We start from the raw sequence: 13,384 nt of genomic DNA, 5'->3' as shown, positions 1-13,384 counted from the left end.
GGGGGCAATACCACCTGTTAGAGCCAAGGGTGTACTTACTTTTTCCACATGCGAAATTTGCATTTATGTTTATTTAAATTATACAATGGACTGCAAAATGTAAATGTTTCATGATATTTGTTATATTATATCACCTTTATCTATCAATATTGTTGAAATGAAGATCAAATAGCTGTATGTTGAAATATGTTGAAAAAGTCAAAACTTTACATGGGGTGTACTTACTTTTTCACGTGACTGTATATATATATTGTTATGGTCCGCGGATAAGGATGTTGATTTGCCGAGCGGATGGCACCGCGGCCGAACAGTTACCCCGACTAACCCGATTCCCGAACATTGGCCGGATCGCGCCACAGATATTCAATAGGGAAAAGACAAAGGCGACACGGATGTGAAGAAGAAGAAGAAGACGACAAAAAGGTTGGCAATACTACTAAATTTATTCCTATTATATACACGCTCAAAGTAACCAAGGAAGAAGGAAAGATAATAAAATAATGTACAGAAGATATTAGAGACACAGTGAAAATCGCTAGCTTACCTACAGTCTTAATTAACCCAGGGACAAGACACACAGAACAAACTCACGTACACAAAAGGATGGAAAGGCAGGAGGTGGATGGCTGGAGGGAGAGGAAGGTCCAACGGGTCCTGCAGCACGATCGGCGCGTTTCGCAGCCGCCGTTCCTTCGCGGCCCTGCTCAAAACTGCCGTCCAGGCCCCAAGCTGCTGTTGTTGCTGCTGTGGCTGTTGCTGCTGCTTTCTCCAGGACTCGTCTGACTCGTCTGGTCCAACCACTCAACTCAACAACACGCACGTCTCCCTGTCCAACTCCTCCAGGCTTCTTGCTGTTAACTCCTTTTTTTGGTCCAACTTTGGCGAGCAAGGCGACGAATAGCAGGCTTTGTGCTTCCCTGGATATCCTTCGGCAGTACCTTGCGCGCGCGCTTTTATAGCGCCTCCGGCGATCAAGCCGCCGGCCTTTAGGACACGCCCATCGGTCAGCTCGCCTCAGCCCTGATTGGTGGGCACAGGCCCTCTGACCCCGAGCTGAGCACATGCTTAATGGCGGCTATTGGGGTGAAATCAGCAACCCACCGCTGTAACAAACCTGTGCCCCGTGCAGTTGGCAATGGAGGCTTGGAGGGGATGTAATTGGCAATCGAGGCTTGGCAATGAAAGTTTTTGGGAGTGGGAATGGGGAATGAAAGGAATCTACTCTATTTCACTTGGTGCAATGGAGTGTCATCTTAATGGAAGGCAAGGCCTTACCCTAATACACATAATAAAGATATAACTATCAACCAGGGGGAAATCTATGATTGGCTGACGTGATTGTTTATGACCTAATTATGGGACGCCCTTTGACCTTTATACATAACTGGAGTAAGGAGGGTCCAGAATAAAGCAATAATAATAAAAAACACAATAAAAAAAACACAATCCTCATTTCCATAACAATATATATATGCAGTACACACACACACACACACTTAATTCCAGCCTAAATCTATCTACTGTTTCTCCTGCCACTACCTTTCAAGAAGACCATTCCATGCATAAACTACTCTCTCAATGAAGGTCTTAACTCTCAGGCTGTGGTTCCTGGTCCTGTCACTGTCCATTCTGCAAAAACTTCTGCACATCTTTTCTGCTTACCCTTCGTCTTAAACATCCATCACATCCCCTCGTTTTTCCTGTATAAAGTCTTATCTCTTTCATCCGCTCCTCAAAGCTTAGTTTAGCTAATCAATCATCTGTGTTTGGCACCAATCCATTCTCTCTATCGTGAATCATCTTTCTCACTGCTATGTTTCCCACAGATGTAGCTGGCAAATTGCTGTCCACAATATTCAAATTTAACCCTCACTAAATTCCTGTGCAGTGTTGGCACTACCTCTTTTGATTTAGAATTTTGACTAGCTTACACAGAGTGAGATCGGCTAGCTTATGGAGCACCATCACACTGGGCACCAACAACGCTGCGGTCCCAACGCTGTGGGTTGGGCGCTGAGCTCAGCTGCCAGGAATGTCCCATCTGCGGCACGGCAGCGGAAAGGCTTGCCTTCCTTCCATGGCAGAGGCCAGTTTGTAAGCTCCAGCTCCAAACAAGGAGTTTTGAACGGGATGGTCCTCCTTCTTATTCCTAATACACTCCCTCCCCCCTCTCTTCCAACCCCAAATATCCTTAGGCTCCCCTGCAAGGAAGGCAGTCCGCCAAGGGGAGAGCCAGGCCCGTTCTGTGGAAACTTTGACAACACACAGCATTCGGTGTCCAGAATCAATGTCAAAAGTGAAAACAATGAGCAACATTTTCCTACGTTTGTGCATACCTAAATAAGCAGGTTTGTTAAAAATGGAGAAATCTCAGCTGTTAAATTGAAAAACGCACTGTCCGAAGTGCAACGAAATCCTACATATGCAAGCCATGACGAAGAAAGTGCCTCCATTGGCACCAATGCCAAGAAACTTCAAAAGCAGCACATGGCATCTGCACTCCAAATGACACACCACATGTCCCCCCAGCACTTACAATGACATCACAACTGGTGTCAAAGCTCGTAGCTCTATTTAAGCGCAGGATTCTTTTTTTATATTCACCAAAAAAGCTCCTGCCTTTGTACGAATGCATCTGCTGAAATCAGAAGCAGAACGTGATGGAACAATGAAATATAAAGCAGGGACAAGTGCAGAGGTTCTGTGGAAGCGGCACTTGCTTGTGCAGGAAAAGGTGAGAAGGCAAAGTCTGTGTGGGTGTGGGCACACTCGGACAGCACAGCATTGCAATTCGGAAGCAAACACCTCTCACTCTCACAGACTATCCAGGCCCCTCCACACACACACGCGCACACACACACACACACACACACACACACACACGTGTGCAGGCAGGCAGTCAGACATCAGAAACTCGTACAGAAAAAAAAGAAAGTCTTCATCAGCATATTAATGGCAACAACAAACAGCCGGTTTGGAAAGTTGGTAGCGTGCATGACATCACATGTGTTTGGAGGAACCACACTGCAAGCATAAGGCATTTCATTCTGCCGATGTATTACCGAGAATTGAAAACTTTTTGAACCCTCCCCACCCCTCTTAAGAAAGAGTGCCAAAAGCGTTGGTTTATCAAACACGAGAAAGATCTGGAAATCCCGGCAAGGGCAGCGGCGGATATACAGTATTGTCAATTTTCTATTTGTTGAAGCTCGCCCGAAACAAGGCTGGAAGCCACTAAACGTTAAGGGATACAGAGAAAAAGAAGAAGAGGAAAAACTAGCAAAGCCTTCACCTATAGTCCTGAAACAAAGAAACCTCTTCACTGGACCATCGTGCACGAGAGGGTAACTCGGCCGGTCGGAAAAATACATTTTCCTACCGCCATTGGGTGTTTTTTGGGAGACACTATCTCCGTACTGGATGGCCGATGGCTCCTGAAAGGAGCTCATCCGCCCTTTGTCAGGTGATGTTTTTAATCCTGGCAAGGTGTCACGAGCATCCTCCCCACGAGCACAGTGAGGGGGTGTCGGTTTAGTCGCCCACAACCATGCGGCAGGTAGCACTCACTGGTTTACATGTTACCAGGGGCAGTCCCAAAAGGCTCAAAATTAAAGCCCGTGACCTCAAAAGTGCAGGCAGAGGCACAAGGCTCCCTGCAACATGCAAACGCTTAGATAGGTAGTTTGAGTATAGGGAGAGAGGGAGGAGGGAGAGAGTGACAATATTTCGGAATTCAATAAGTGAATGCATTGAAGTAAAAGCAGGAGAGCAAGTGTGGTCTTTCCATCAATCTTCTTGGAATTTCCATCTGACGACTTAAAACAGTGACTCCAGGTTCTAATGTCGTGAATTGTGTCGCACTCTAGTTCTACCATGAGCCTCAAACTGTAAAAAAAAAATAATTGTGATAATAACAAAATATTCTTACCAGGGTCATTGGCTTCTCGTTCAAGTGAATGAAGCTCAGTGCACTCTGCCAGCGAGTGCTCGAGTGACAGCTGCAGAAAGCGGGCCTGTGTACGGCTCACACGTTTCAAAAGTGCAAGCAGGGCCACGGTTTGCTCACATTCGTTCCAGCCCTTGAACCAGGCGGACAGTGTGCCCACCTGGTCCCGGAACATCATGACCAGTTCAGTGTCCACTTGCAGCTCGGGCTCCCGGGCCCAGGCAGATCGACCTCCGCAAGTCTATGATCACGGTCACGAGGAGCATGTCTGAATTCATCCAGCTGCCAAAAATAGCCACAATCATGTGGACAGGTATTGGAAGGTCCCGGTCAGATAAGGGCCACCTGTGGTCATGCTCCCCCAACCCCTCCTCCCCAAGCAACCTCACGGCCGCTCCTCACAACATTAGCTCACCCATCTCCAGCTTGTTCTTCAAAGTCTTCTATGTGGATGCCAAGTAAACGAAGGGTCCTATAAATAAAATAAAGGAAAAGAAAGAACCATTCAGCAGCTTACAGAATATTGTTTCATAAACGTCAATACGTCTTGGTATTTGTAGATTCAAAAAGGTCTTTCAGCATGACTGTGTAACTAAAGCTTCAACCATCACCAGACACAGAATTTACAGGTACCAAGGACACATAGTACTGAAAATCACAAATACCAAGGGAAGAAATGACAGAGTACAAAATTAATGGGAGTGTCAGGGAGAAAGGCAAACAGATTGAGAGGACCAGGAAGAGATGGAAAATGAATAGAAGGACCAGGAAGAGATGAAAAAGGAATGAGAGAACCAGGGAGAGATTAAAAAAGAATGGAAGGACCAGGCAGAGATGAAAAAGGAATGGAAGAACCAGGCAGAGAGGGAAAAGGAATGCAATAACCAGGCAGGGATGAAAAAGGAATGGAAGGACCAGGCACAGATGAAAAAGGAATGGAAGAACCAGGCAGAGATGAAAAAGGAATGCAAGAACCAGGCAGAGATGAAAAAGGAATGGAAGAACCAGGCAGAGATGAAAAAGGAATAGAAGGACCAGGCAGCGATGAAAAAGGAATGGAAGGACCAGGCAGAGATGAAAAAGGAATGGAAGAACCAGGCAGAGATGAAAAAGGAATGGAAGAACCAGGCAGCGATGAAAAAGGAATGGAAGAACCAGGCAGAGATGAAAAAGGAATGGAAGAACCAGGCAGAGATGAAAAAGGAATGCAAGAACCAGGCAGCGATGAAAAAGGAATGGAAGGACCAGGCAGAGATGAAAAAGGAATGGAAGAACCAGGCAGAGATGAAAAAGGAATGGAAGAACCAGGCAGAGATGAAAAAGGAATGGAAGAACCAGGCAGAGATGGAAAAGCAATGGAAGGACCAGGGAGAGATGAACAAGAAATGCAAGGACCAGGCAGAGATGAAAAGGAATGGAAGGACCAGGGAGAGATGAAAAAGGAATGCGAGGACCAGGCAGAGATGAAAAAGGAATATAAGGACCAGGGAGAAATGAAAAAGGAATGGAAGGACCATGGGAGAGATGAAAAAGGAATGGAAGGACCAGGGAGAGATGAAAAAGGAATAGAAGGACCAGGGAGAGATGAAAAAGGAATGCGAGGACCAGGGAGCGAGGAAAAAGGAATGGAAGAACCAGGCAGAGATGAAAAAGGAATAGAAGGACCAGGGAGAGATGAAAAAGGAATGGGAGAACCAGGAAGAGGTGAAAAAGGAATGCGAGGACCAGGCAGAGATGAAAAAGGAATGGAAGAACCAGGCAGAGAAGAAAAAGGAATAGAAGGACCAGGGAGAGATGAAAAATCCTATGGTATCCATGGAAATCTCCATGCATGGCTTGCGGACTTCCTCTCTGGTCGTAGTCAACGTGTGGCCCTGAATGGATTTCTCTCATCTCCCCTTCCCGTTCAGGCTGGAGTTCCCCAAGGCAGTGTGCGGGGCCCTGTGCTTTTTCTGGTCTTTATCAATGATCTCTCCGACTCTCTGGAAAATCCTCTGTATCTCTTTGCTGATGACTCCACTCTCTGCCGCTCCATTCCTCTTCCCTCAGATCGGCAGTCTGCAGCCTCCTCACTCTCTGAAGACCTGGACAAAATCACAGACTGGTCAAACATGTGGAACATGTCTTTCAATCCTGACAAATCTCACACTCTTACTATGTCTCTCCGAAAAGATCGACTGGACAACCCTCCCATCTACTTTCTCAACAATCCTCTCCAAGAAGTTCTGTCGCTCAAGCTTTTGGGTCTCACCATCTGCCATGATGTTTCTTGGGAAAACCACATTTCCAAGCTGGCCTCCAAAGCCAGTGGCCGACTGGGCATCCTCCGTCGTGCGAAGTCCTTCCTAGGCACACCTGAGCTCCTCACCACATACAAGGCTTTCATCCGCAGCTCAATGGAATACTGTTCTCCCCTATGGGCTGGTGCTCCTGCCTCACACCTGGCTCGGCTTCACGCTGTTGAATCCAAAGCTTTCAGAATCATTGGAATCTCCCGCGATGAAGCTATCTCTGAGGGCCTTTCACTCACTCACCGCAGGCAGGTAGGTGGTCTTTCTGTCTTCTACCGACTCCTCTCCGGCCTTGCTCCCCCAGCTCTCTCTGTGCTCTGTCCCCCAAATATTCCTACAGGTCGCACAAGATCTGCCAGCCACCCTCTGATGGTTAAACTGCCGAAATCTCGGCTCTCTGCTCACCTTCACTCTTTCATTCCTCTTTTCTCCCGCCTCTGGAACAAACTCCCACACTCACTTCAATCACACTCCTCCCTCCAGGTCTTCAAAACAGCTGTTCACCACCATCTCTTATCTTCCCCCATCCAAAACCTTGATCTTTTCTACCCCCACTAATTCACCCCAGATCCACCTTGTTTGAAATTCCAACTTCTTTCCTGGAAGTCTTGGCAGTGTCCATATGTTTTACACCTCTCCCACCTCCCCCCGCCCCCCTTCCCATGCCTCCCCCCCAAAGCCCTCTCCCTCCCACAGTTCTCTCGATGTCTCCATGTCTCTCGGTCCCTGCTCTCAAATGTTGTGTTTGTGTCCTTCCCCCTCTCTCCCCATCTTGTCTACCGCTCCCGATGTTATTTGTTTTGTGTGTCTGTTTGTCTTTCTGTGTGATTAATGTTCGCTCTTTCACGAGCCTCGATCTTGTATACAAAAAAAAAAAAAAAAAAAAAAAGGAATGCAAGGACCAGGGAGAGATGAAAAAGGAATGGAAGGACCAGGGAAAGATGAACAAGAAATGCGAGGACCAGGCAGAGATGAAAAAGGAATGGAAGAACCAGGCAGAGAAGAAAAAGGAATAGAAGGACCAGGCAGAAATGAAAAAGGAATAGAAGGACCAGGGAGAGATGAAAAAGGAATAGAAGGACCAGGGAGAGATGAAAAAGGAATGGAAGGACCAGGGAGAGATGAAAAAGGAATGGAAGGACCAGGGAAAGATGAACAAGAAATGCAAGGACCAGGGAGAGATGAAAAAGGAATACGAGGACCAGGCAGAGATGAAAAAGGAATGGAAGAACCAGGCAGAGATGAAAAAGGAATAGAGGGACCAGGGAGAGATTAAAAAGGAATGCAAGGACCAGGGAGAGATGAAAAAGGAAGGGAAAGACCAGGGAGATGAAAAAGGAATGGAAGGACCAGGGAGAGTTGAATAATGATTAGAAGGACCAGGAAGAGATGAAAAATGAATGGGAGAACCAGGAAGAGTTGAAGAATGAATATAAGGACCAGGGAGAGAAGAAAAAGGAATGGAAGGACCAGGGAGAGATGAAAAAGGAATGGAAGGACCAGGGAGAGATGAAAAAGGAATGGAAGAACCAGGCAGAGATGAAAAAGGAAGGGAAAGACCAGGCAGAGATGAAAAAGGAATGGAAGAACCAGGGAGAGTTGAATAATGATTAGAAGGACCAGGAAGAGATGAAAAATGAATGGGAGAACCAGGAAGAGTTGAAGAATGAATATAAGGACCAGGGAGAGATGAAAAAGGAAGGGAAAGACCAGGGAGAGATGAAAAAGGAAGGGAAGAACCAGGCAGAGATGAAAAAGGAATAGAAGGACCAGGGAGAGATGAAAAAGGAATGGAAGGACCAGGGAAAGATGAACAAGAAATGTGAGGACCTGGGAGAGATGAAAAACGAATGGGAGGACCAGGCAGAGATGAAAAAGGAATGGAAGAACCAGGCAGAGATGAAAAAGGAATGGAAGGACCAGGGAAAGATGAACAAGAAATGCGAGGACCTGGGCGAGATGAAAAACGAATGGGAGGACCAGGCAGAGATGAAAAAGGAATGGAAGAACCAGGCAGAGATGAAAAAGGAATGCAATAACCAGACAGAGATGAAAAGGGAATGGAAGGACCAGGCAGAGATGAAAAAGGAATGGAAGAACCAGGCAGGGATGAAAAAGGAATGGAAGAACCAGGCAGAGATGAAAAAGGAATAGAAGGACCAGGGAGAGATGAAAAAGCAATGGAAGGACCAGAGAGGGATGAAAAAGGAATGCGAGGACCAGGCAGAGATGAAAAAGGAATGGAAGGACCAGGGAGAGATGAACAAGAAATGCAAGGACCAGGCAGAGATGAAAAGGAATGGAAGGACCAGGGAGAGATGAAAAAGGAATTGCGAGGACCAGGCAGAGATGAAAAAGGAATATAAGGACCAGGGAGAAATGAAAAAGGAATGGAAGGACCAGGGAGAGATGAAAAAGGAATGGAAGGACCAGGGAGAGATGAAAAAGGAATAGAAGGACCAGGGAGAGAAGGAAAAAGGAATGGAAGAACCAGGCAGAGATGAAAAAGGAATAGAAGGACCAGGGAGAGATGAAAAAGGAATGGAAGGACCAGGGAAAGATGAACAAGAAATGCGAGGACCAGGGAGAGATGAAAAAGGAATGCGAGGACCAGGCAGAGATGAAAAAGGAATGGAAGAACCAGGCAGAGATGAAAAAGGAATAGAAGGACCAGGGAGAGATGAAAAAGGAATGGGAGAACCAGGAAGAGATGAAAAAGGAATGCGAGGACCAGGCAGAGATGAAAAAGGAATGGAAGAACCAGGCAGAGATGAAAAAGGAATAGAAGGACCAGGGAGAGATGAAAAAGGAATGGAAGGACCAGGGAGAGATGAAAAAGGAATGGAAGGACCAGGGAAAGATGAACAAGAAATGCAAGGACCAGGGAGAGATGAAAAAGGAATGCGAGGACCAGGCAGAGATGAAAAAGGAATGCGAGGACCAGGCAGAGATGAAAAAGGAATGGAAGAACCAGGCAGAGATGAAAAAGGAATGCGAGGACCAGGCAGAGATGAAAAAGGAATGGAAGAACTAGGGAGAGTTGAATAATGATTAGCAGGACCAGGAAGAGATGAAAAATGAATGGGAGAACCAGGAAGAGTTGAAGAATGAATATAAGGACCAGGGAGAGAAGAAAAAGGAATGGAAGGACCAGGGAGAGATGAAATAGGAATGGAAGGACCAGTGAGAGATGAAAAAGGAATGGAAGAACCAGGCAGAGATAAAAAAAGGAAGGGAAAGACCAGGCAGAGATGAAAAAGGAATAGAAGGACCAGGGAGAGATGAAAAAGGAATGGAAGGACCAGGGAAAGTTGAACAAGAAATGCGAGGATCAGGGAGAGATGAAAAAGGAATGCGAGGACCAGGGAAAGATGAACAAGAAATGCGAGGACCAGGCAGAGATGAAAAAGGAATGGAAGGACCAGGGAAAGATGAACAAGAAATGCGAGGACCAGGCAGAGATGAAAAAGGAATGGAAGAACCAGGCAGAGATGAAAAAGGAATAGAAGGACCAGGGAGAGATGAAAAAGGAAGGGAAAGACCAGGGAGAGATGAAAAAGGAATGGAAGGACCAGGGAGAGAAGAAAAGGAATGGAAGGACCAGGGAGAGATGAAAAAGGAATGGAAGGACCAGGCAGAGATGAAAAAGGAATTGGAAGAACCAGGGAGAGTTGAATAATGATTAGAAGGACCAGGAAGAGATGAAAAAGGAATGGGAGAACCAGGAAGAGTTGAAGAATGAATATAAGGACCAGGGACAGATGAAAAAGGAAGGGAAAGACCAGGGAGATGAAAAAGGAATGGAATGACCAGGGAGAGATGAAAAAGGAATGGAATGACCAGGCAGAGATGAAAAAGGAATGGAAAGACCAGGGAGATTAAAAAGGAATGTAAAGACCAGGGAGATGAAAAAGGAAGGGAAAGACCAGGGAGATGAAAAGGGAAGGGAAAGACCAGGGAGAGATGAAAAAGGAAGGGAAAGACCAGGGAGATGAAAAAGGAATGGAAAGACCAGGGAGAGATGAAAAAGGAATGGGAGAACCAGGCAGAGATGAAAAAGGAATGGAAAGACCAGGGAGAGATGAAAAAGGAATGGGAGAACCAGGCAGAGATGAAAAAGGAATGGAAGAACCAGGCAGAGATGAAAAAGGAATAGAAGGACCAGGGAGAGATGAAAAAGGAATGGGAGAACCAGGAAGAGATGAAAAAGGAATGCGAGGACCAGGCAGAGATGAAAAAGGAATGGAAGAACCAGGCAGAGATGAAAAAGGAATAGAAGGACCAGGGAGAGATGAAAAAGGAATGGAAGGACCAGGGAGAGATGAAAAAGGAATGGAAGGACCAGGGAAAGATGAACAAGAAATGCAAGGACCAGGGAGAGATGAAAAAGGAATGCGAGGACCAGGCAGAGATGAAAAAGGAATGCGAGGACCAGGCAGAGATGAAAAAGGAATGGAAGAACCAGGCAGAGATGAAAAAGGAATGCGAGGACCAGGCAGAGATGAAAAAGGAATGGAAGAACTAGGGAGAGTTGAATAATGATTAGCAGGACCAGGAAGAGATGAAAAATGAATGGGAGAACCAGGAAGAGTTGAAGAATGAATATAAGGACCAGGGAGAGAAGAAAAAGGAATGGAAGGACCAGGGAGAGATGAAATAGGAATGGAAGGACCAGTGAGAGATGAAAAAGGAATGGAAGAACCAGGCAGAGATAAAAAAAGGAAGGGAAAGACCAGGCAGAGATGAAAAAGGAATAGAAGGACCAGGGAGAGATGAAAAAGGAATGGAAGGACCAGGGAAAGTTGAACAAGAAATGCGAGGATCAGGGAGAGATGAAAAAGGAATGCGAGGACCAGGGAAAGATGAACAAGAAATGCGAGGACCAGGCAGAGATGAAAAAGGAATGGAAGGACCAGGGAAAGATGAACAAGAAATGCGAGGACCAGGCAGAGATGAAAAAGGAATGGAAGAACCAGGCAGAGATGAAAAAGGAATAGAAGGACCAGGGAGAGATGAAAAAGGAAGGGAAAGACCAGGGAGAGATGAAAAAGGAATGGAAGGACCAGGGAGAGAAGAAAAGGAATGGAAGGACCAGGGAGAGATGAAAAAGGAATGGAAGGACCAGGCAGAGATGAAAAAGGAATTGGAAGAACCAGGGAGAGTTGAATAATGATTAGAAGGACCAGGAAGAGATGAAAAAGGAATGGGAGAACCAGGAAGAGTTGAAGAATGAATATAAGGACCAGGGACAGATGAAAAAGGAAGGGAAAGACCAGGGAGATGAAAAAGGAATGGAATGACCAGGGAGAGATGAAAAAGGAATGGAATGACCAGGCAGAGATGAAAAAGGAATGGAAAGACCAGGGAGATTAAAAAGGAATGTAAAGACCAGGGAGATGAAAAAGGAAGGGAAAGACCAGGGAGATGAAAAGGGAAGGGAAAGACCAGGGAGAGATGAAAAAGGAAGGGAAAGACCAGGGAGATGAAAAAGGAATGGAAAGACCAGGGAGAGATGAAAAAGGAATGGGAGAACCAGGCAGAGATGAAAAAGGAATGGAAAGACCAGGGAGAGATGAAAAAGGAATGGGAGAACCAGGCAGAGATGAAAAAGGAAGGGAAAGACCAGGGAGAGATGAAAAAGGAATGGGAGAACCAGGCAGAGATGAAAAAGGAATGGAAAGACCAGGGAGAGATGAAAAAGGAAGGGAAAGACCAGGGAGAGATGAAAAAGGAAGGGAAAGACCAGGGAGAGATGAAAAAGGAAGGGAAAGACCAGGGAGAGATGAAAAAGGAATGGGAGAACCAGGCAGAGATGAAAAAGGAATGGAAAGACCAGGGAGATGAAAAAGGAATGGAAAGACCAGGGAGAGATGAAAAAGGAATGGAAAGACCAGGGAGAGATGAAAAAGGAATGGAAAGACCAGGGAGAGATGAAAAAGGAATGGAAAGATCAGGGAGAGATGAAAAAGGAATGTAAAGACCAGGGAGAGATGAAAAAGGAATGGAAAGACCAGGGAGAGATGAAAAAGGAAGGGAAAGACCAGGGAGAGATGAAAAAGGAAGGGAAAGACCAGGGAGAGATGAAAAAGGAATATAAAGACCAGGGAGAGATGAAAAAGGAATGTAAAGACCAGGGAGAGATGAAAAAGGAATATAAAGACCAGGGAGAGATGAAAAAGGAATGGAAAGATCAGGGAGAGATGAAAAAGGAATGGAAAGACCAGGGAGAGATGAAAAAGGAAGGGAAAGACCAGGGAGAGATGAAAAAGGAAGGGAAAGACCAGGGAGAGATGAACAAGAAATATAAAGACCAGGGAGAGATGAAAAAGGAATGTAAAGACCAGGGAGAGATGAAAAAGGAATGTAAAGACCAGGGAGAGATGAAAAAGGAATGTAAAGACCAGGGAGAGATGAAAAAGGAATGTAAAGACCAGGGAGAGATGAACAAGAAATGGAAGGACAGCAAAGCCCAGGCAAGTCCCAGGACACCACCTCCGGGGTTGGCTCGTGGTACGTCAGCCCAAAACAAGATGTACAGATCATAGGACAAGCTCAACACACGACACCGCATTTGTCATCATCCCACCACAGAAAATGAATTAAACGGTAACCGACGAGTCTCCCCGCAATGACCGCTTTCCGAAGTTCGGACACACTGACCCGATGAGTTGTACAAAATCGGTCCCTCTGCACACACCTCCATCCGCGATGGTCCCGGAACCAGCAAACACGCTTTCTCGTCCCGCTGCCCGCCTCGCGTTGGCAAAGCGATGAGTAACTTCAGACCGAGCAGACCCGGAGCGAGCTATTTCGAGGAAACTCCATGAAGTGAGAATCCACATGTCAGTAATAAACTCCACATGACGTCAGTCGGACACGACCATGGCTTTCGTAGGAGGGGGGGAGGGCGCAAGTATCGGACAATTCATCACATAACGGACATTGTAAATAAAAGCAAACACACGGCTGGAGACAATAAATACAATTCTATAGATAATGTAAACAAATGTATAAAATGAGAATCGAACGTGGAAACATCTCAAATGGCGGCGATGTCTGAGGTAATTCAGCTGGAGTTACAGACAACCCCCTCCCGCCGCCGGGACGTGGGAGACGCCGTCTGTTCGGTCAGACTTCCGGATTCCTC

General features: G+C 46.1%; 1 protein-coding gene across 5 annotated transcripts in view; it reads right to left on the bottom strand.

Moving 5' to 3' along the window:
- Positions 1–13,159, bottom strand: part of LOC137435626 (protein Smaug homolog 1) — a 147,913-nt gene extending 134,754 nt beyond the window's left edge. Inside the window, exons 1-3 of one of the 5 annotated variants that reach the window (XM_068129554.2) lie at positions 12,898–13,156; positions 4,362–4,418; positions 3,929–4,228 (exon numbers count right to left, since the gene is read on the bottom strand). In XM_068129554.2, the coding sequence (XP_067985655.1) occupies positions 3,929–4,124 (196 nt within the window). In that variant the 5' untranslated portion in view covers positions 4,125–4,228; positions 4,362–4,418; positions 12,898–13,156. Of the gene's footprint in view, positions 1–3,928; positions 4,419–12,897 lie in introns of all 5 variants that reach the window. The other 4 variants (XM_068129556.2, XM_068129557.2, XM_078784120.1 and 1 more) reach the window with 4 other exon arrangements.
- Between the last annotated feature and the right edge of the window lie 225 nt (positions 13,160–13,384).

Source organism: Myxine glutinosa, chromosome 9 (genome assembly GCF_964187855.1).
Source record: "Myxine glutinosa chromosome 9, kmMyxGlut1.1, whole genome shotgun sequence".
Lineage (NCBI taxonomy): Eukaryota > Metazoa > Chordata > Myxini > Myxiniformes > Myxinidae > Myxine > Myxine glutinosa.
The sequence above is the reverse complement of the archived record's forward strand: the minus strand, read 5'-3'. Positions and strand labels throughout refer to the sequence as shown.